General features: G+C 40.9%; 2 protein-coding genes and 2 non-coding genes across 8 annotated transcripts; 2 read left to right on the top strand and 2 right to left on the bottom strand.

The window, feature by feature from the left end:
• Positions 1 to 1,111: 1,111 nt before the first annotated feature.
• On the bottom strand, positions 1,112 to 14,949 carry LOC100762989 (protein FAM228B). Of its 5 annotated transcripts, none has more exons than XM_027424576.2 (9): positions 14,877 to 14,949; positions 14,033 to 14,164; positions 12,995 to 13,063; positions 11,806 to 11,997; positions 11,226 to 11,306; positions 6,717 to 6,804; positions 6,474 to 6,630; positions 3,313 to 3,416; positions 1,112 to 1,413 (listed from the first exon to the last, which is right to left on the bottom strand). In XM_027424576.2, the coding sequence occupies exons 2-9, from the start codon at positions 14,129 to 14,131 to the stop codon at positions 1,391 to 1,393; spliced, it is 813 nt and encodes a 270-aa protein (XP_027280377.1). In that variant the 5' UTR covers positions 14,132 to 14,164; positions 14,877 to 14,949; the 3' UTR covers positions 1,112 to 1,390. The 5 variants fall into 5 exon arrangements, with proteins under 5 accessions (XP_027280377.1, XP_027280375.1, XP_027280378.1 ...); XM_027424574.2 differs by lacking the exon at positions 14,877 to 14,949 and adding an exon at positions 14,679 to 14,817; XM_027424577.2 differs by lacking the exon at positions 14,877 to 14,949 and adding an exon at positions 14,272 to 14,635.
• On the top strand, positions 8,759 to 8,860 carry LOC113832191. Its single transcript, XR_003487009.1, has one exon. It is a non-coding gene; the product is annotated as a U6 spliceosomal RNA (small nuclear RNA).
• On the top strand, positions 14,867 to 22,610 carry Pfn4 (profilin family member 4). The gene is made up of 4 exons (XM_035447913.1): positions 14,867 to 16,098; positions 17,525 to 17,662; positions 18,512 to 18,617; positions 21,935 to 22,610. The coding sequence occupies exons 1-4, from the start codon at positions 15,982 to 15,984 to the stop codon at positions 21,961 to 21,963; spliced, it is 390 nt and encodes a 129-aa protein (XP_035303804.1). The 5' UTR covers positions 14,867 to 15,981; the 3' UTR covers positions 21,964 to 22,610.
• Trnak-uuu lies at positions 20,958 to 21,030 on the bottom strand. Its single transcript has one exon. It is a non-coding gene; the product is annotated as a tRNA-Lys (tRNA).
• Positions 22,611 to 23,325: the final 715 nt, after the last annotated feature.

Here is a 23,325-nt window from a genome sequence, read left to right on the forward strand (position 1 = left end):
CCTTACAAGGCCACAAGACAACCTAACTGAATACCAAGAATTCCTAGAGGGCCACCCTGCCCTAGGGTCATGAAGATAAGAACAGACTATCCCACTGAGTCAGGAGACCATCCAGCCCCAAAGATAAGAGATCTCCAAAGGATCTGTGACTCTGGTCACATACCCAAACCCCTAAAAGCCTATGGTTTTTCTCCTATTAAAAAAAGCCTGCTTTAGAGGAACAAGGCATTTTCCTTTGTCTGTCGGACTGGGAGGCCCGTTTGCACAAACGTCCCATAATAAACTTACCTCTTGTTTTTGCATCAGCTGGACTGGACATTGAGTGTTTTTTGAGGGGATCGTCTGATTTGTAGAGACTCCTCGGTCCGAGGGTCTTTCAAGAGTACCCGGTTGAAACGTATAATGTTAGTAGTTTTATATGAAAAATAAAAAATTATAAATACAAATGTAGTGTTTAATGTGTTGTGATAGCAAATCAATAAACACATGATGAATATTAAATACTGTGAAAATATTCAATATAACTATCTGAAACATTTCATATTTCATCTTAAGCCTATGTACCCAGTCTGACCTGGAACTTGGAATCATCCCACGTTGGCTTCCAGAGGGAAGGATTACAGGCACACACCACAGCGTGATTGAGGCTCTTTCTGAGGACTTGTGAAGTGTTTGGAATTGCCGTTCCCATGCAAGGACAGGAAAAGGAGTGCACTCTCTACCACCTGGAAAGGCGATTGTTGAAAATATATCTAGGAATTGTTTCCACATTCAGTTGTGGCTGAAAAGTAGGTGTGGCATAGATGTGAAGTTTTCGTTATTGAAATTGGATGAGGGTCTCTTTTACAATTATCTCTATTTGTATATACTCTTCTGAAATTTCCCACAACATAATGCTTTAAGTTTTTTTTTTTTTTTTAAATTGAGTTTTCTCCAGGAACTATGTGTAGATTGGTGGCAAAATTCTAAGAGCCTAGATAACTATACCCTAGAATAAGACAGATAATAAATATGGGATGCAACAGCACAGTTGCTACCTTAAAACTCAATTTCAATGGTGCCTGGGCAGAAAGAACACCTTAGTCACAAACCAAATGAATTGAGACAGGCATTCAGTAAGACAGCTCTCTTTATTGGCCCCTTCATGAATATTTTAACTTCAGAGGAAAATACACTTTGGGGGGGAATGCCACCATGCCTGTTTGCTTGTTTGGGGTTTTTGTATTGTCATTTCTTAATCATCACAGACACTGAACGCTAAATTAAAGGAAGTTTATTGCACAGAGAGAGTGATTCTTCAATGTCTTCCTTGGCCCCTCAGAAGGATCCCTGCCAGCAGGGAACTCATTTAAAGCAGTCTTCCTTTGTGGGTCCTTGCACAGATCAGCAATCAGGATATATTGTTGTCAAAACCTTTTGAAAGTGACAAAAGAAAAGAGTTGAGTGTGCCATAGGGATAAAGGGCTTAGAGAACCAGAAAGTTCCTTGGCTATGGGAGCTGATCCCCTTGGAGCCTCTCTAGCAAGAGTTGTTGCCTCTCACAGAATCCAGCCTCAGTCCTCTTGTCACTCCCTCTCAGATCATCTTATGACTTCAAATCACACAATATCAGATGACAAAAATATGCATGTCCAGTATAGTATCTCCTCTGACCTCTAGGCAACAATCACCTGCCTACTTCACAGCTCCTCTAGGGGTTGAGTTAAAAGATAATTGTTGCTAAATACAGCTGAATATTACTAAAAATACACTTGATTTTAGTCTTGGTATCTTTTAGGAAGTAAATGTTACGTTCTAAATGCGTGAAGGTAAGTCTTACAGGGTTTACAAAAGAATCAAGAATGTGTGTGAGTGGTGTGTGTGTGTGTGTGTGTGTGTGTGTGTGTGTGTGTGTGTGTGTGTGTGTGTGTGTGTGTCTTCCTTTAATCTTAGTACTCCAGATGCTGACAGAGATCTGTGAATTTGAGGCCAGCCTGGTCTATACAGCAAGTTCCAGGCTAGGAAGAGCAACACAGTCACTTAGTTATGCTAACTACAGAAGTGAAGCCTTTGTAATCAGAAGCACCTAGCTCTGAAACTACATAGGGTCAACTACCTTGAACAGACTGTGCTCACTGCTTCCTTACTTGTTCATCTGTTTCCTTTTTTGAGAAAGAGACTGCTGGAGACTGAATCCTGCACATGCTAGATAAGTGCTGTCCATTGGGCTACATCTCTAGCCCTAGAGCACCAGGCTACATCCCTACCCTCAACATGTTTAATGAACAGCTAGAGGAAAGGCTAACTTACTTGAAAACCATACCCTATAAATGTGTGTTGTAATGGTAAAAGGCATCTTTCATTTAGCCCCAGAAAACATTATCTTTATTTCTGCACTTCTTCCTTCATCTCTCTGTGGTCATGAGTAGGACCAGCATCCATCGAGGCCCCTCAGGACAAAAACCTCAACAACACAGTTGTCTTTGGTTTCTTGCTTTTACTCATTTCTCATATCAAATACTAATTCGCTCTATCAGCTTGCTCACTCCTCAAGTCCCATGACCACACAGCTATTACTAGACCTCAGGTCATTATGCTTCAGACCCAGTGCCCTGACCTACCAGCTAGACTGTTCGGCTTGTGTATAACTGGCTACAAAGCAGTTTATGTTATTTTGTTAGGGGTAGTGGTCCACACCTGTAATCCTAGCATGCAGAAGGTGGAGGCAAAAGGATAAAGAATTTAAGACTACTGTTAGCTATATAGAGAGTTCAAGACCAGTCTAGGCTACATGTAATCATGAAACCCTGTCTCTAAGAAACTAGACAACAACCAATTTAAAAAATAAAGGAAAACAAAATACAAAAGGATCATATTATTTTTAATCAGATTATGAGAAGCTGCCTTTTTCTACACCTGTGTGGAGAAATCTCTATCCCCACACTGTTTTCTCACACAGGGTCTTGCTATGTAGCCCAGGCTGTACCCAAAATTAAGATCTTCCTGCTTCAGCGTCCCAAGTACTGGGAATGCAGTTTTGTATGTATGAGACCTTATTTTTAACTCAGTACAGTATCTACCAAACTAGTCTCAATCTAAAACTCTCATAACTTTAGTACAGTTGCAAACCTTCTCCCTCAGCCCCATTTTTGTACTTGCTTTTTCTGTGCTATTTGTTCCTTTAAACAATAAACACCAAAGAAAAGTTCCCTTACCCTGACATGGTGTTGAGGCCTTGGCACTAACTCAAACAATCTGAAATGATGGATGGGAAGGCAACACAACTAAGCATCTTAAACAAAAGGAGAACAAAATCATAAATAACAGACTTACTTGTGACTGACCGTCTTTTCTCCTGGGATTCCAGAAAATTAGGCTCCCTTTTCAATTGATTCAAATCTAAACTACTGGTACGAAAATTCGTCTTCACTTTGACCCTTTAATAGGAAAACATGTGTCAGGATGCTGCAAAGCAGTGCTCATTTGCATTTATGCACAAATTACTGTTAGGAACTAACTGCTATAAATATGGCCCAAAATACCATTACTTGACAGTGTGCCTTCTCAGTGATATTAGTTGTTTAAGAGTTTCTGAAACCATGATAGAGACTGATATGCTGTTCACTAAGAACCAAGATTAGGCAGGAAAGGTTGAAACCCTCCCTCTATTTCTTGGGAGTTTATACCTTAAAGTAAAAAGAAGTCATAAAGCCAGATGTGGTAGAACAGGCCTGTATTCTCAGCCATTGGGAGGCAGAAGCAAGAAGACAGCCACAGTATGGCAGCCATAGAAGATGAATACATTTTATGACAGGGTTTCTCTGTGGCTTTGGAGGCTGTCCTGGAACTAGCTCTTGTACACCAGGCTGGTCTCAAACTCACAGAGATCCTCGGCCTCCCGAGTGCTGGGATTGAAGGCGTGTGCCACCACCACCCAGCTTGATGACAGCTCTTAACCACCAGGCTGGAGCCCAGGCTCACTGTTAGAAAGCTTGCCCAACAGGCACAAAGCACTGCATTTAGCATATCTGCTCCAACTTAGAATTTCCTCTGACTTTGTTTTCAGCCCTCCAAGTCATGAAACTGTATAAATCTTTTCTTTTATCACATCAATCTCTATTTTTATTTTATCCTTCTGCCATCATCCTGAGGCCCTCGCACAGCATAGCTTCCTAGTTAAAAAACAAACAAACAAAAACAAAAAACTCAGGGCTAGCAACATGGCTAAACTGTAAAATCTGCTTTTCACAATGACCTGTGCTTGGTTCCCAGCACATACTCTGACAGCTAACTCACAATCACCTGTAACTCCAGCACCCAGACACCCAGCACTCTCTTCTGGACTCTGTAGACATCTGCACTCATGTTCACATACCAACACACAGATTGGCACATATATACATAAATTCAAAATGAAAATGTCTTTAAGAAAAACAACAAAAGAAACTCCTTAAGGATCTGAAGAGTTGGTGCAGCTGTTAAGAGCCATGGCTGTTCTTCCAGAGGACATAGGTTCTATTCCCATCACCACACAGGCAGCTCAGAGCTGCCTGAACTCCAGTTCCGGGGGATCTGACACCTTTTTCTGGCTTCTGTGAGCTGCACACGAATGACATACTTTGTTTTTTAAGGTCTGTAGAGTGCTAAAGGCAACAACTATAATACCCAAACTTAGATCAACTTCTAATAAACCAATTCTCCCAATACTAATGGGTGGCAGAAAAGGCATGTCTGTTTCTACAGAGAAGTACGGCATCAGAAAAATATAAAATTAAGGTCAGTTGTGGTGGTGCATGCCTTTATATCTAGCACTTAGGCAACAGAGGCAGGAGGAGCTCTAGAGATTCATTTGAAGCTAACCTGATGCACATGGGGAGTTCTAGGCCAGTCCGGGGTACAGTGGGAACCTGTCTCAAAAAAAAAAAATGGCTCCCTCTATTATAATATCTCTTATCTTGCTCTCCTCTATTCTTCCATTATAGGTTTAAAAGAAATCTGGCACTAGAGAGATTTCCAGAGATCTACAAGGATGACACCAACTGGCAATCTAAGCAATAGTTGAGAGGCTACCTTAAATGCCCTTCCCCGATAATGAGATTGATGACTAACTTACATGTCATCCTAGAGCCTTGAGGCAGTGGTTGATAGAAGCAGAGGCAGACACCCACAGCTAAACACTGAACTGAACTCCTGGGACCCAGTTGCAGAGAGGGAGGAGTGATGAGCAATGAGGTCAAGATCAGGCTGGTGAAACTCACAGAAATAGCTGACCTGAACAAGGGGGAGCTCAGTGACCCCAGACTGATGACTAAGAGGCCATCATGGGACTGATCCAGACCCCCTGAACATGGGTGTCGGTGAGGAGGCCTTGGCAATCTATGGGGCCTTGGGTAGTAGACCAGTATTTATCCCTGGCACACAAATGGACTTTGGGAGCCCATTCCACATGGAGGGATGCTCTCTCAGTCTGGACACATGGGGGAGGGCCTAGGTCCTGCCTGGGATGATAGGACAGACTTTGGAGATCCCCCATGGAGGGCCTCACCCTCCCTGGGGAGCAAATTGAAAGTATTATACAGTGAAGAAAAAAAAAACACACACACACACACAAAGAACAGTGACTGTTCTTCAAGAAGACCCAGGTTCAGGGTATCCAAAACCCTCTTCTGACCCCTACAAGCACCAGGCAAACATATCATATATAAATAGACATGCGGCAAAACACCTTACACATAAAAATAAATGAGTCTTTTTAAATTATAAGGCATGTAAAAAATAGACAAAATAAAATGCCTAGTCAAAACATAAAGCAATTAACAGAACCAGACTGAACTAAACTCAGAAATGATCCTAATATTGGATCTATCAATTGGAAATTTAAAGTGACTATGATTAGTATGGCTTTTGAAAAAATCTGGTTGAAAAAGTAGACAATTATCACTAAAAGATGAAGAATATCAGAAAAGGTGAAAATATGAAAAGTCAAATAGGAATGCTAAAAATCACGATATCACAGTTGGTGTGTTTGATGGGCCTATCAGTCAGTAGATAGCATACAACAAGGGCTTGTGAATTTACAGACAGCTCAACAGGAGTCATTGAACCAAAACACACAAAGTAAAGCCAACCATTATCAAGTCTTACAGAACTGTGGACATTATACATGATCACATATACACATAATCTCAAAAATTAGAAGAAGACAAATGGTACATGAGAAATGTCTGAAGTAATAATGGTCTAAGTTTTCTCCCAAACTAATGAAATATATATAACAATAAAAATGAAAATATCAGAGGACTCTTAAGAGGAAAATAAGCTTAGATACCTCATAGTCCACCTGATGAAAACCAAAATTGGGGAATTTTGATAGTATTCAAGAAAAATATCACACACAGATAAACATTTTAAAATAATTAATTAAAGATGTCACTGTCTCAAGAAAGAGTTTTCAAGTCCAAGAAGCTCATAACTTCTATTACATCAATTATTACCTGCTCTTTTTACAAAATTCACTTTCTATATATCTCATGGACACTTTAAGCCATTCATTTGGAGTCATACATTGCCTTGAATTAGAAATACTCGGGAACCTGGAATGCAATTGGGCCTTCTCGATCTCTTTAAATTCTTTCATTGTATAGATTTTGCCTGCAAGAAAATTAGTGACCTAGATCAGCATGCTCAAATGTAACTGCACTGCTCCAAGGGAAGGAAATCACGTAAGAATTAAGTACCAGTCTCACACTGAAGAAGAGTTCTCTTTTCATCATCCTTGTCATATTGTGCTTTTTTCAAAGGATCACGAAATGGTGGCATGATAACCTACAAGAGAAGCACTTTTTTGAGGACTGGGATGCAGGTCTGAGTATTAACATTCAGTCCATCCTAAGCATACATATGTTAACAATTTGGGACCTATGAACATACACCGGCTCTATGTAACACATTACAAAGAGATGGGGATATTCTGACACTTTTCTTATGAGGTCATATAGCCAAGAGGAAAGGTTAGCTCTATGTGTAAGGGGTCATGCATGAGTACATGTTAATGTGGATGTACATATGTATGTGCATGTATATATGTAGGTGGGTGCATGTATGTATGTGTATGCATATGGATGTATGTGTCTGTGGAGTGCAGAGGTTGATGTCAGCTGACTCTGTCAGTCATTTTCCACCTTATTTTTTTGTGACAGGGTCTCTCACTGAAACAGAAGCTTACTTCTTTTTGATGAGACTGGCTGGCCAGTGAGCTCCAGGGATCCATGTGTTACCATCTGTCATCTGTCTCTTTGTCAAAACAGATCTATTCTCTGACATCTGCCTTTCACAGGGTGTTAGGGAATGAAACTGGGGTCCTGTACTTGTGCGAGCAGGCTTTATACTAACTAAACTATCTACCCAGTCCAAAGCAAGGTTAGCTTATATTTCAAAGTTTGGGTTCAGTCTTCAAAACTCTCCTGTCACTATCACATATATATCTCTAAATTTAAATTTTCACTTTCCTTTAATTAATGGAAATATATATCCATATGTTCATCTTACTCTAACACCCACAATTAACAACATAATAATTATATAAAACTAACTACATGTATTCAAAATGCAGATTGTCTATGAAACTTCAAAGTACAAAATGTCTTTTGTTGGCCAACATTACTAAAATTAAAATTCAACACAAGACCACAGCATTCAGAAACTGTCACAGTCATGGCCTAGCCTGCTCCTATGAAATTCTACCACACCTGAATAGGTTACCTATGTGTCTTCTTGGCAATGGTTAGATTTGTTTTCTTGGGTAATTTTAACATGAACATGTCTATCCAGATCTAATTGTGAACAGACTGCCCTTTACAGTTTCACTTTTACACAAGGAGTGTTACTTACAGGACGAACAAGCATTAACTTGCTGTGAAGAGACAAAAATAGTGCTATCATCTCATTATTTGTATGTGACTTTTTGACAAATGAAAACAAAGTTTTAAACTCTAAAGAGAGTAACAACCATCTAAAGTTTAATTAACAACTACATCACATTTCCCTATCTGCGGTGATGTATTATTTATGATTTATTAACGCTTGCCTGAGGGTACAGAAAACAAAGCTAGCCACAAGCCATAGAGCCAGGCAATGATGATATATACCTTTATTCCCAGCAGCCATACTAGCTAGCTATAGAGCCAGGCAGTAGTGGCACATACCTTTAATCCCAGGAATTAAGACACAAGCAAATGGATCTGTTAATTCAAGGCCGCACTGAGATATATGAAATTGATTTTAAAAAAAAAGAAAAGAAAAGAAAAGAAAGAAAGAACGAAAGAAAAGAAATTGATCCAGTCCCAAAGAGAAACAGCTCACACAAAGGTGATCTCAGCAGTTGGGAATCACACACCTTTATCCCCAGGATTTGAGAGGTATAAAAGAAAGAGGCAGAAGTCTGGGATTGCAGTCCGAGGCTTAGTGGAGACAGGATTGCAGTCTGAGATTTGTGGGGAGATTTATTCTCCAGCCACACTGAGGACAGGACAGCCCTTTCAGTCTGAGGTAGAGGTAAGAGCTAGTGGCTGGTTGCTTTGTTTTTCTGATCTTAAGCTTGAAGCCCGAACCCCAGTATCTGTCTCTGGGTTTTTATTATTCGTGTTACACCAAATTTCTAATGAATTTTTACATTTTGGCATACATAGTAGTGACTGAAGTTTTTAACTTGTAGACCACAGAACCTAAATGAAAATATGCAACCTAATAATTCTTAAAAATCACTTTAAAACTTGTTATCATGCTCACTTTGGTAGCACATATACTAAAAGTAAAACAATACAGAAAATATTAGCATGGCCCTGTGTAAGGCAGACAAAGTCATGTAGCATTTTATATGTCTGTTGGGTCTGATTGAGACTGGGACTCATATAGGCCAGGCTGGCCTGGAATGCAAGTGTGTGTGATGGGGAATGTACTTCTTTGTATGTTTATCTTATTGATTGCTGAATAAAATACTGTTTGGCCAATGGCAAGCAAGGACTAGGAGTCAAAGAGGATTCTGGGAAATGTAGTAGAGAAGTGATGATCCAGGCAGGAAATGACATGGCAAGGAGACTCATATCTAAGCGAGGAAACAGGAAGTATGCCCTTTTCCCCTCCACTCCTGCTCCAGCAGCACGATGTGATCCACTGGCCAGGAGGGACACCAACAAGGTGTCTGATAAGTCTTATATATATATTTATGATAATTAACACTAAGCTAACAGATGAGAAGTCCTAGTCATTGGCCAAGCAGCATTGAACCTAATACAAGTCTCTCTGTATATTCATTTGGGCCTAACTCAGGCAGGCGGCTGGCGAAAAGCATACATGTGGCGGTGGGGCTCAGGCAGCTTTTGGCGGAAAGATTTATCGTAATATGTGTGTTACCATGCCAAGATCTTCATTCCATATTTTAAAGAAACAAATCCTAATGACTTGTTGATAGCTCCAAAGAACAATTCCTACTCAGTCGGAGAAGCTAGAATTACAGTCAAGTACAACCACACATATATAAAAAAATTAATAAATTAGTGTTACTAAGATTACCTGAATGCAACCATATTTTTTCTTAGACAGTGCCAGATTTGATGCTGCAGACAGAGGCCAATGGATCTCTGTGAGTTGAAGGTCAGCCTGGTCTATACAGGAAGCTCCAGGACAGCTAGGGCTATACAGAGAAACCCTATCTTGGGAAAAAAATTCACTTTCCCTCCAACTGCCAGGACATAATGGCCCCTTGTGTCCTCACTGTATGACTGTAGACCCTGCTTCTTGCGTGGTCCAGCTCATCCGTGTTGCACACTAGTGACCAGAACCATGCTTTAAGGGTCTGCCTGAAATCTCCTGGCCTCCTCTGCTCTAAAATGCCTCCCCTAGAAGCCTCATTCACTCATCTCCATCTGTGCTAGTCAGTTGTCTTGTCAACTTGACACAAGCAGGGTCATTTGGGAAGAGGGAACCTTAGTTGAGAGAATGCTTCTTTTTCTCCCTTCTGCTTACATATTACTAATGCCCTCTGAAGTCCTGCTGCTCTGTGGTCTGACACACCTGGCTCTTGTTCTGGCTACTTAGGCACATGCTGTCACTCTAAGGCTACACAACTGATTCCTGTGTCTTTTTACCCTCACCAGTGTCTAATGTCCTTAATGCCTTTAGGTTGCATACCCGTATACAGGAATAGATAAAATAACTTCCCAGTCACAAATCATCTGCAGAGATAAGCATCATAAAATCTTTAAGAAGAGCAATACTCAGTCTGTGGAAAAATGACAGCATAGCAAGGTGTAGTAAATGACTGGAAACTCATTTATGCTCTGCAGCTCACAGATGGATGACTCTGACAAATAACCTGTCTGTGCTGTACTGCCTCTTTAAGAGACAGCAGGGCTCGCATTGTAGCTCAGTGGTAGAATAAATGCTTAATATATAGAAAGAAAAGCAAACATTTGATTAACACCAACTAGTTTTAAATAGAAAGAAGTCCAGAAAGATATATAAAAATGTTAAAGAGTCGGGCTGGAGAATGGTTCAGCAGTTAAGAGCACTGCCTGCTGCTCTTCCAAAGGTCCTGAGTTCAATTCCCAGCAACCACATGGTGGCTCACAACCATCTGTAATGAGATTTGGTGCCGAACACTGTACACATAATAAATAAATCTTTAAAAAAAAAAAAAAAGAATGCTGCACTACAAAAATGACGAAAGATTTAAAAAAAAAATGTTAGAGAGTCAGTTTGGGGTAGTGGAATTTTTAAAATTTTTTATACTATTAATTTAAAATCAGTTTTCTCATTTATTATAAAACATCTCAGACTGTATGTGGTAGCCCCATCTTTAATCCCAGCACTAGAGACGCAGAGGCAGGTGGATTTCTGTGAGACCAGCCAGGTCTACATAGTGAGTTCTAGGACAGCCAATGCTACATAGAAGACTCTGCTCAAAAAACAAACAAAACAAAAGAATGTATTACTTCTGTAACAAAATTTAAAGTCTTTGAAAATGTTTAAATATTTCCTATTACTCAATTATTATACAACATTTTCATATTTTCTGAGATTAACTTAATTTGGCCTTTGGTTATTTATTCCTTTCTAAAATATGAGATAGGAAAACACTCTAGCAATGTCACTGAACTTTAAGGGCTCACTCAAGGACAAGCAGCACGTATGTTAAGGCTGCTCAGAACAACCAGACACATACCACCACAGTTAAGAAAACTGCCTACCTTCAGAAAATTGGGGTCCTTCTTGTCCATATAAAAAGGATCATACTCTTTTGGATCATAATGCTCTATAAATGCAGTTTTCTATAAAAAGGAAATAAAACCGCACATAGAAAGAAGTACATAATTAATTTTGAGGATATCAGAACTCAAAAGTTCAACAGTTTGTAACCCCTGCCCTCAGTCATAAGGGACAAACCTGAGGCATTAAGTTACAGTCCCAGCTCCACATGTCTCCAGCCTTACGCTTCAGAACACCAGTGCATCAATGCCACACTTCATGCACAATATGGCTCAGTGAGTAAAGGCCCTACCACCAGACTGACATCTCAGTGCAATGCCCAGAACTAACATGGTGGGAAGAGAACTCTGACTTCTCTGAGAGCTCATAACACACACATACATGCACACATATATGAATACATACAATTTAATGTTTTAAAACAATATATTGTCTATATCAAGAGTATAGATTGTACATAAGTAGAAGAGGAAGAGGCATGACTAGATGACTAAACAGCAAATGGACAAAGAGAACCATAAATTTTAAATACTGCAATAGTATAAAATAACCTCTTAGTACCTTCTTATTTACATGCCTCAAAAAGTTTTCTAATTCTTGTCGTCTCCTCTTTTTAATCTTCTTATGTGAACAAACTTTTTCTGTAATTTTTTTCTGTAGAGGATCTGCCACATGCTCAACCCATTTTTTATACAACATCTCTTTTCTTCTTGCATGTAAGAAGTCGTGATGATACAAATACTTATCTAGTTCCTAGTAATCAGTGACAGAAAGACAAAAATATTATCCTGAAGCTTTTATGTCCTAAAATTTTGTAAAAGTTAAAATTTCATAAGCTTAAATTATTCTTAATAACCCACCACTGGGGGCTGCAGTGATGACTCAGTGAGTTCAATTCCCAACAACCATACAACATGCAGAGCACTCATACCAAGGAGGAGTAAAAGAATAACCCATCGTTCAATCTTTTAGTCCTTTATTTGGCACACACTGTCAAAAACAAGGATGCATGGACAATGGAGGCAACATGCTCACACTTCTGAAAATCAAATACACTCAGCCAGTGAGGTACCTCAGCAGGTGAAGAAGCTTGTCACTCAAGCCTGGCAACCTGAGTGTGACCCCCAGAACCTATATAAAGTTGAAGAAGAGATCCAATTCCATAAAGTTGTCCTCTGATTTCCATGTGTGTGTCATGGCATGGTTGCTCACACACATATCATATATACACACATTATATACAATAAAAATAATTAGAAGTTTTATTTAAGCCCAGCAGTGGTGGTGCACACCTTTCGGATCTCTGAGTTCAAGGACAGCCTGGACTATAAAATGAGTTCCAGGACAGCCAAAGACACACAGAGAAACCCTGTCTCAAAAAACAAATAAACAAAAAGTTTTATTTTCGTAAAATAAATAAAAAATACCACACAGTGGGAGGAGAGAGAATATAGCAACATATAAGTGAAGTCATACTAGAAATATTATTCTATGAGTGTGCATCTGTGGTATGTATATATGTGTGTGTGGGCAGGTGCACTCACCTGTACAGTCTTGAAGGAAGTTCCCCAAGGCACAGGAGACTGGCAGTCATTAAAACACTCTCAGAGATGTGTTCCATTTAATCCCAATTGCTAATGAGTGTTTTTAAATCTATTTTCTATACTATCAAAAACTTTGAGTGTTAAGTAGATACTACAATGAAAATGAAAAAAAAATATCTAAGATGCATTTTGTAGGCAATTCTTACCTTCATTACATAATTTTCTCTATATAATATTGATTGAACAGCTGCATCAATATCTTCTTTAGCTAAAGCCTAAAAGAACAGAATTAGTCCAAAAGTCAAATCTTGAAAAATCACTAGCATTATCTGTGCTTATTATGTATGTGAAAGGCATATCCCTGAAGCATTCTCTGTAAATCCAATTTTTCTGTATCACTAAGTGCTTTTTCAAAGACTATTTTGATCTTTCTGCTCTAGGTTACAGCTCATTGTAGAGTAAGAAATAATTCATCTCACAGGCATTTTGAGTCCCAGGACAGTCAAATGACTTGCCCAGAGTCATGTTATAGTTAGAACCAGCTTTTCCCACATCTGGTAAGATGGTTTTACCTTTCTGGTTAAGACAGACATGCACAGGCCTCAATCTGACAGACTAATATCTCTGTGCATCTAATTTAAGACTATGAGTATAGCACCACCTTAGGCAAACCTATACCTAGAAAAAAAGCCACCAAATAAAACAACACAAGGTCTAAAAAAGGGCTGCATTCCATTTTCTGTTCCTATTCTTACTCTTTTATAATAAATTTGGCTATAGACTTGTTTTTGAAAAAAAAAAAAAAAACTTTTTTTTTTTTTTTTTTTTTTGGTTTTTTGGTTTTTCGACACAGGGTGAAAGACCCGAGCTAACATGGGGTTAGCTCTTAAAAAATAAAGCCTCATGCAGTTTGCAGCAAGCTTTTTCTGGTGAATGGGGTGACTGCGGTCGTGGGCTGAGACCACGGAGGCCTGAGTTTTCCGGGGGTCTAACAGCATTTTAAGAAGCTCTCCATCCAGCACTCGGGAGGCAGAGGCAGGCAGATCTCTCTGAGAGTTGGAGGCCAGCCTGGTCTACAGAGCGAGTTCCAGGGCTACACAGAAAACCCTGTTTCTAAAAACAAAACAACAAAAAGAAGCTCTCCAATGAAGAGCAAAGGGATTAGAGTAGAAAAGAAAAAAGCTCAAACTTAGTATAAGGCACCACCTCTCTAAGCAAGGACCTCAAAAGCCATACAATTATACCTCCATAAAAGAAAGCGACTGTGGTTCCAGCCATTCTTTGGAGCTCTTGCGCCTGTGAAGAGTGCCAGGTACCGGATCATCTTGGTTTCCATTTTTCATTGTGGTCACCAACTAACAGAGTCCCTAGAAAAGCTAAAATAGCATTTATTTTACAATTAAAATCCACAGCAATTCTCTCTTGTTTAATAATCAACACTCAAGACCTTGGGCACCTCTGGAATGAGTCTTCCGTAACTGACCCTCGATGTTTCCCTTCCAGTTGCCAGGAAACAGGGCTCTTTTGGAACCCTCATGGCTACAAGGTGCTATTCAAGCCGTGCAGTCGTCCGACTAGCCTACAGGGATCTAATTCCCCGCAGTTTCCTAAATTTGATAAGCCATGAATGTTACAGAGTTGTGATTTTCAAGCTACTGAGGCATAAATGAGCTCTTGCAGGAGGCGAATCTTGGACAAAATTCGGGCCTTCAAGCTCCAAGAGGCCCAAAGCCCTCCCAGGGTCTTCAGGTGAGTAAGAGGGAAGGGGACTTCTGAGTCTGCGCCCTCGGTGGCTCTGTGGCATCAGGCCCGCTCACCAGGGAGTGGGACCCGCCAGGCCCGCTCCCCCCCCCCGCCCCCCTTCGCCCGCCTCTGATGCAGACTGCGTACGCGGGGCCACCAGGCCTTGCAGCCTTCGACCAGGCCCTTCAGCTCCCTCTGGCGGTACGCAGGGCTTTCGGCTCTCCAGCAACAAGAGACCGTGGCTTCAGAACGCGCGAATATTCGGGGCTCTGTCTCCTGGACGCGGTCCCACATGCACCTCCGCCACAAGCAGGGGGGAAAGGAGCGACAAACACGCGCGCGAACCTTGTCGAGCGGCACCGAGGAGTGCGGCCCATAAGCCTGGGTGGGTGCCGTCTCGCTCTAACAGGCAGCTGCCACAGCCAATCAGTTTTCGCCCATGTCCCAAGGCTCCGCCCACATGAGAACAGGTGCTCGTCTCTCTCTAACAGGCAGCTGCCACGGCCAATCAGCTTTCGTCCGTGTACCCAGGTTCCACTCATGCCCGCCCCTGGAGAAGCTTTGACTCCCCAGTAACCCTGGTACCCGATATTTAGCTCCCATCACCCAAGACTTCAGATTAAGTTAGGCTGCCTGCCCGCCCTCAGACATTTCTCAGAAGGGAGCGGCACGAGAGGGACGTCCCCCTGCTAGGTCCCTGTGGTGAAGGAGCGTTCGTGGCGGTTGACTCTATGAGAGCCGTCCAAGATGGCTGCCCTGGGCGGGAAATGTAGTTCTACAGGGCCTCCAAGGTGGTGGTAGAGTTAGGGTCTCTTGACCAGTGTGTCTCCAGCGTTGATGCTGGTCGAGGAGGAGGAATGAAAGGATTATCTTATTTAACTCGGTTGTTCTCCGTGGTCGGTGGTTTTGAGGTTCTTTGGATAGCTGGTTGCCTTTTTTTGTTTTTACTTTATTTTACTTTTATTTATTTACTTGTTCATTTTTGCGGGTCCTCGGATTGAATGGAGGGCTTTGCGTTTCCCGCTCTACCACTGAGATTCATCCGCATAGCTTTTTAAAAAAAAAAATTTTAAAGACAGACTCTCTCTCTGACCTTGAACTTGTGACCTTCCTGCCCCTAGAGTACTTGAGATGATAAGCATGGACTTGTGTTTTTAAGTCCCAGGTAATTCTCATGTAAGTCATTACATAGCTAAAATTGTTGAGGCTCTGATTTTTTTTTTCAAACTCTGCTTAATAAGTCAAGTCTGTGAACTCTGATTTTCCTATAGTCCCCCCTCCCCCCCGCCCTTGGGTATTGGTGAACAGTGGATGGATGGTAGACCACTATTTTCACTCTTCCGATGTTTTAAAGGACACACGCTGATACTAAAACTGAAGTATCAGAGGCACTTGTATGCTTACGTGTGAAGACCAGCTACAGTTCCTGGTTCAGAGCTGAGGAATCAGCATGAGTCACCTGCAGAACTTACTGTTAGATACCCTACTGGGGACGAAGCATGTGGACGGTGCAGCCCTCATCAAACTCCATGAAAGGAGCCTATGTGTGGCATCACCCGGATTTAGTGTAAGAGGAAAAAAAGTAACTTTTTAGGTTAACATACAAAATTTTGGTTTCTATCATGTCCTCTTCATATAATGTGTTGTGAGTGAACTATGTAAAAAATATGAACATGCTTCAACAATGTCAGAATTTATTGAGTAATAATAAATTCACAAGGTACAACAGTTTCTATGCCATCAACTTGATAGATATGCCTGCTTTCCTTGGTAACCATGACGGAGATGAACACAGGTTGTTTTAGTCCCATCTTTATACTAATATCAACTCTTGGATCACACAGTAATATGTGTGTATACATATACTTATAACCATTTATAGGTATGTATGTATGGTTGGTTGGTTCCAAAATGGCAACAAATTAAGAGACCACAGCAGAATTCAAGAGTGTTCCTAAGTCCCAAAAAGCAGGAAAGTTGGTAGAACTGTCAGTAGATATTTGATAATAGATATTCTTAAATTAACAAAACCAGAGCTTCAAGAAAGAATCTGAAGAATCTTTGCGTACTCATTAGGCTCCTTCATATCAAAAGTTTGAGAGTAAAGCTGCAAAGTTGAGACCAGTTCCAGGAGGAAAAGGGCAGGATTGGGTCCAGATTGGTAGACAGATGGATGAGGTAGGTCCAGGTTGGTAGGAACCAATGCCATCTCAGTACTAGGTGTGTATTCTTTATTCTTTTTGGAGTCCAGGTGAGAGAGTCATTGGTCTGTTGTAGATGGTATTGCTTGGGCCTTGTTTTTCTGATAGGATTTTAATATGTCCATATGCCTCTACTGACTCAGTTTACCCTCATAAATTTATAGGGGAGCACTGTAGGGGACACTGTAGCCGGCCCCTAAGTAGGCGTGGCTACAGCTTCCCCTTCCCACTATAGAGCACTCTTTCTACTCCCAAGAATAAGTCGTTTTTCAGTCTGTGTTGTGTAGTTTGGTGATTGTTTTGTGTTTTTTATGTTCTATCATTTTGTCTTAGCGATTGTTTCCTTCGATGTACATAAACTTTTAATTTCAGGTGGTCCCATTTGCCAATTCCTGAGGTTCTTTCTTGTGCTATTGGAATCCCTTTCAGAAAATCCTTTCCTGGGGCTATGACTTTTAAACAAAAAGACCTTTATTTTTTATAAAAAGCCAAAGGAAGTGCTTTAAGATTCTAGACCACATAGTCTGTCACAATCAGTAATTCTGCAGCTGGAAGAGCAGCCATAGATAATACCTAAAATAATAGGTATGGCTATCCTCTAGTGCAACTTTATGAACAATGGAACTTTGATTTCATGTAATGGTGACATGTCACAAAGTGCTGTTCCTTTTTCCAGTCATTTTTAAAAAGTGAAAACCATTCCTAGCCTTCAGGCCATTTAAAAAGGTAGTCAACCAAATATGACTAGCCAGTGGCCTTGCTTTTCTGACCTGGCTTATTTAACCTCTGTAGGTAATGCCAAATGATGTTCGAACACTTGTGAATGGATTTGCCAAAAACCCACTGATAACCCGAAGGGAAGGGCTTTATTTCAGGGAGAAGGATTACAAATGTGTCCGGGCAGATGACTATTCTCTTTATGCTAAGAATGTAAGTATTCAAGATTTGAAGACATGTAGGTAAAAACCTTAAGAGTTTTACTTCAATTTTCTTTACCCCTCCTGATGCTCTCTGCAATACAGCATAAGGTCATCACTGCCTTCCATCGTTCAGAGAGCAATCTAGTGCCAAGAAGGCAGATCTGAAAATACTCAGAAGGGCTGGGGATGGACCTCAGGAGTAGAGAACTTACCTAGAATGTGCAAAGCTCTGGGTTTGGTCTCCAGTGCTGAAATGAAGTAAAGAATAAAAAGCACTTTTTGTCCAAAAGTACTCTCATCCAGATATCCTGGCTGTTGTAAATATTTCCTCTGGAGTCTGTCATCTGAGCTACCTCTTCCTGATACAGTTCATCCTTCATAGTGCCATGACCTGCTTGCCTTGGGTCCTGAAACTCTGACTGGGGCAGTGAGGAAATGAAGAAAGGACACATACAATAAAGCTGGGTCAGTAGGGGTGTTTAAATACATTCCAAAGTTCATACCCCCGTTAGGCATAAGAATGTTAAATCAGACACAGAGGTAGGCAAGGGATGGTTATTAGGGCTGGACCCCCCCCCCAACATTCCAACCTCCCCACAGTCAGTGTATGGTATGTTTCTTCCCAGGAACTTCTCTTCACAACACACACAGTATTAGTGTAAAAAGCTGAAGCCTTTCAGAAAACTCTACTGAATTTCTCAAAAGAGTGGAAGATTAAAATACAAATGCACAAATAAAAGAAGTCAGGGTATAGGTTTTTGTTTTTTTGTTTTTTGTTTTTTTTTTAATGTGTGTAGGGTAACTACTGGCCTTGTGGTTCAGACCCAAGGCAGAGTGTTCTATTTTCTTCTTCATCTAGGAGAACACTGGTGTGATTGTTGTGAAGACACATCTGTATCTTCTGGTAGCCACTTACACTGCAGGCATGTATCCTAGTGTCTGTGTGGAAGCCACAGAGAAGTTGGGTAAGTCTGCTTCCCACTGAGGTTTGAGACCCTACTCAAATCAGCTGAGGGAGAAAGGAGGAATTTATTGGAGAATCCAGGGGTGGCTCACATAAACACAAAGTGCTGAGCAAAGGGGAGCCATGGGAAATGTGGGTACCACGGATGGGAGCACTACTGGGTGTCTGTCTTGTTTCTTCTTTGTTCTGGTCCATTGCAAGTCAACTGCTTCCTTCCCTGGCCCAGTAGCATGGTGAGGCCATGATTTGTGTCATATGGTTTACCCGTATTCCCACCTCCATGTCTGTAAGCTATGCAAAAGAGATGAGTAGGGAACAGAGAGGAAGTAGGCTAAAAAGCAGACAAGTGTTGGGGACCTGCCCTGTAGAGAGGAGAAGCTGCTAGTAGAGAACCAGCCATCTTGGTGTTACTGCAGCCCCTTCCCTGGTTTACAAATATGGAAAAATAAAAATAAGGTTTAATAGAGAACTAAAGTGAGGGTTGGGCATAGTAAATTTTTGTGTTTTGTGTTTTATTTTACATCTATTTTGAGTCTCTAATAATCTCATAATTGCTTAAAACAGTACTTTGAAATAGTAGGGGCTTCTAGCAAGAAAAGCAGCCATTCATTTATTCATTGTTGCAGCAAATAACTGTGATGCCCAATCATTCATGTGCCCTGCACTGTCTCAGATCAAAACCGAGTAAGACATACATGCCCTCTGCCTCTCGTGACTCTGTAGATGCCATCCTACCTGGCAGAAATGCATTCCTGTTCTATCTATCACCCTCACATCTGGTTAGTACATTCCTCATCATCACTGAGAGGCCAAGTCCCACCTGATTGATGTCTCTTCCACTGTGCTTTATATTTTATGCACATCGCCATTGTTATTCCCATTAGAGCTCTTTGTTAAGATGGATTAGGAACCCGGAAGGTGGCAAAACCGTTGTAATCAGTCCTCCTAGCTCATATCTAGCACAGTACCTGATTTTGAGTAGGAAATTACTGTATGTTTGATAAACAGAGATGTGAATGACTTCCACCTATCATTCCAGGACAGCTCAAATGAATATGTGAGAAATTAAGTTCCAGAAATGGAGGGTCAGTTTCAGCAGAGTAGGAGCTGGAACCAGACAGAGACCTATAATTTGAGCTAATATATCTCATTAAAGTATCCATAATAAAAGTAGGAAGACAGACAGGCCACTAGGCTTCCAATAAAATAGATTCTATCCTATTGGCTCAGAACCAAGGCTAATTCCATAGAGAAGACCAGAGAGTTCCCGACTTCATTATAGAGATTCTCTGACCATTTATTTATTTATTTACTTATTCATTCATTCATTCATTCATTCATTCATTTATTCAAGACTACAAAAGACTCCAAAGGATAATACAACTGACACTATACCAGTTAGAACTCATTGTTGTAAGAAGGAGCCAGCTATGATAGAAGTGTCATCATAGACGAAGGGAAGGGCTGGACTGCAACCCATCAACTGCCTGTTGTCACTGACTTAATTGTGCTTCCTTCATCACTCTGAGGATTTTTCTCTTCTCTTCTCTCTCTCTCTCTCTCTCTCTCTCTCTCTCTCTCTCTCTCTCTCTCTCTTTCTGATACAGGGTTTCACTGTGTACCCCAGACTGGGCTTAACTTGCAATCTTCCTGCTTTAGCCCACTAAATTCTGGGATTACAGGCATGTGCTATTAGGGCCCAAAATTGTGTTTTTCTCTATCAAAAAATTATGTGATTATTGTAGAAAATTTGAGAAATAAAGAATCATGGTGATTAAATGTTTTAATCCTCTGGGTATTTAATTTATTTAATCCTAGCACTTAAGAGGAGTGGGCAGATCTCCGTGAGTTCAAGGCCAGACTAATCTATATAACTAATTTCAAGCCAGCCAGAGTTACATGGTGAGACCCTGTTTCAAAATTTTTTGACTGTATCAGATTTCTTTTATTTAACATGTACATGGTGTATCAAGTCCCATCATTTAACTGTCAATATATGTACTTATTTTTAATTAATCTTTATTTAAATTAAAAACTATCTTATTTTACATACCAATCCCAGTTCCCTCTCCTTCCCATCCTCCTATCCCCTTCACCAACCCCTTATCCCACTCCCCATCCACTCCTCAGGGAGGGTGAGGTCTCCCATGAGGGAAATCGTCAAAGCAATTTTTTTTTTTTTTTTGGTTTTTCGAGACAGGTTTCTCTGTGGCTTTGGAGGCTGTCCTGGAACTAGCTCTTGTAGACCGGGCTGGTCTTGAACTCACAGAGATCTGCCTGCCTCTGCCTCCCAAGTGCTGGGACTAAAGGCATACGCCACCACCGCCCAACAAAAGCTTGTCAGCTGAACAGGGACTTGAACCCTGGACCCTCAGATTAAAAGTCTGATGCTCTACCAGCTGAACTGTCCAGGCTCTTCTATTGACCATACAGTCCTGGTCTCCTACCATTTCCATCTGTCATAGGTGCAGTAAAGCAGTGGTTCTCAACTGTGGGTCAAGACTCCTTTGGAGGTAAAACAACCCTTCAAAGGGGCCACCTAAGACCATGAGAAGACACAAATATTTACAGTATGATTATAGTCATTAAGTAGCAATGAATTTAATTTTATGATTGGAAGTCAGCACAACATGAGGAACTGTATTAAAGGGTCACAGAATTAGGAAGTTTAGAATCACTGCAGCAGAGGAAGGCAACCCGAGTGATAACCAGCAGTCAGTTTAAGAAAACAAGTAGAATTTTTGATTAGTGAAACAGCTTTCAATTTTTTTTTGTTTTGTTTTTCGAGACAGGGTTTCTCTGTGTAGCTTTGGAGGCTATCCTGGCACTCTCTCTGGAGACCAGGCTGGCCTCAAACTCACAGAGACCCGCTTGCCTCTGCCTCCCAAGTGCTGGGATTAAAGGCGTGCACCACCAACACCCGGCCAAATTTCTCTTATTAATAGATTGCCTTTTTTTTTTTTTAAATGAAGGACTGGGCAGCAGGTTCTACTGTTCCCTGAGCCCTCCCCCACTCATTTTTTCCTTGACAGTTATGTGTACCTTCGTTGTCTCTGCATGGAGAACTAATCACTCTTCAGAGAAGCTCAAATATTCCTATCACTATGAAATAGAATTGCATACATCTCTCTTTTCTAGTAGAACGACCTCCACAAGGACAAAAATTGTGTTTTAACTATCCCATCATCCTTGTAATATGGTACAGTGCTAGCACATGGTAGTCACCCAACACTGCTTATTGAAAAATGAACGAACTACATTGTAATGGAAGTTCACTACTCCTAAATTATTAACGTGCATGCTGTGTGTTTCTTTCAGGAGAGTATCTAAGAAAAAAAGGAAATTAATTCATCAGCCAACTAGAGAAGACAACTTTATTATTTTGAAAGAAAATACAGATCATTAAGAAAAAGTATTTTGTGATTGGAAAACAGAGTGGAAGATTAAGACTAAGAGAAGACTTTTCCTTATTTCAAGAAGTCATCATCTATAACTTGAAGGACATTAAAACAAAGACTGAGCTAAGGGAAGATTTTTTCTTATTTCAAGAAGTCATCATTTATAACTGGAAGGATTTGACCAGCTCTTTTCTTTAAGCATTGATCACTAACTTGAAACCTGAGTGCATTAATGGTTTTTCACAGGACAGGTCTGTTGGGAGTCTCAGCTCCAAGTCCCCATACATCTTGCCAGATATTCCAAGAATATAGGCCCTAACCACACTGAAGTTAGAGGACAGCTGTGGGAGACATCCTCTTCCACTATGTGGGTAGTGAGAATGGAACTCGGGTCATATGGGCTGGTGGCAAATAAGCCCACTGAACCGTCTCACCAGTGACACTAACCACTCTACACCTAGGCCATGTCAGGGTCATGCCATCTTTAAAAATTAAAGTAATTCTCTCTGGGGAAAATTTAAAAACTCACTAAGTGCTTTCCATCAAAGAAGTAGAGTTCCTGAGTTCAGTGCCCCTTTATTAAAATATAGATGACATTGCATTGTGACAGTTGCCTTGTTCTTACCACTCATATGGGACTTGTGGGGAAGGCAGCCAATGTAAAGGTCACCCAGTAATGGACCACTAATCTGAGTATTGGACGGACACTTCCTGTCTATCTTCAGGCATCCAATCCTGTTCAGCATTATGAAGGCCTTCTCAAAACTCAGGAGATTTCTGACCACCTCTCTCACTGCCTCTGAATCTACATCTTAGTAAGGCAGAATGGCTACTTGAATTATCTTTATGAGAAAGTGTTCTTCTGTTGGCCACCTGCTACATGATGATCAGGACAATAAGAGAGAACCTATTTTGATAATTTAGGGTTCTGCCACAGCCACTCCTGGAAAGGAAGCATCTTCCTTTCCCTGACAGTAGTCCAAGGCTAGGCTGGTCAGTGAGCCCTTTGATACACTCTTCAGTACAACCTCCAATGAACCCTTCCATGCACCCTTCAGTGGACCCTTCAGTGCACCCTCCAGTGCACCCTTCATTACACACTTCGTGCATTGCTTCTAGGAAGGAAATGGCTTGGATCTTTGGCCAAGAGAAAGTCTGGGAAACACAAACTTAACTCTGCTTTGGCCAGACTTAATTGCCATTATTCCTAAGGATAATGATTATTTATGTGAATACACTGTTTTTCAGGTCCCTCTACAGTGTACTTTACAAGGACCAAGAGGGGCATGTAGCAGGTCTCTAAATATTGTA

This window comes from Cricetulus griseus, chromosome 7 (assembly GCF_003668045.3).
Source record: "Cricetulus griseus strain 17A/GY chromosome 7, alternate assembly CriGri-PICRH-1.0, whole genome shotgun sequence".
Lineage (NCBI taxonomy): Eukaryota > Metazoa > Chordata > Mammalia > Rodentia > Cricetidae > Cricetulus > Cricetulus griseus.

Bases quoted from the DNA above. Each gene is read 5' to 3' on its own strand.
- LOC100762989 (XM_027424576.2), bottom strand. From the start codon at position 14,131: ATGAAAAATGGAAACCAAGATGATCCGGTACCTGGCACTCTTCACAGG. The intron at 13,064-14,032 runs GTATAATTGTAT...CTGTTCTTTTAG, and splicing joins AGTCGCTTTCTTTTATGGAG to GCTTTAGCTAAAGAAGATAT. The intron at 3,417-6,473 runs GTAATAATTGAT...TTCCTATTAAAG, and splicing joins GAATTTTGTAAAAAGAGCAG to GGTCAAAGTGAAGACGAATT.
- Pfn4 (XM_035447913.1), top strand. From the start codon at position 15,982: ATGAGTCACCTGCAGAACTTACTGTTAGATACCCTACTGGGGACGAAG. The intron at 16,099-17,524 runs GTAAGAGGAAAA...TAACCTCTGTAG, and splicing joins TGGCATCACCCGGATTTAGT to GTAATGCCAAATGATGTTCG. The intron at 18,618-21,934 runs GTAAGTCTGCTT...TGTTTCTTTCAG, and splicing joins GGAAGCCACAGAGAAGTTGG to GAGAGTATCTAAGAAAAAAA.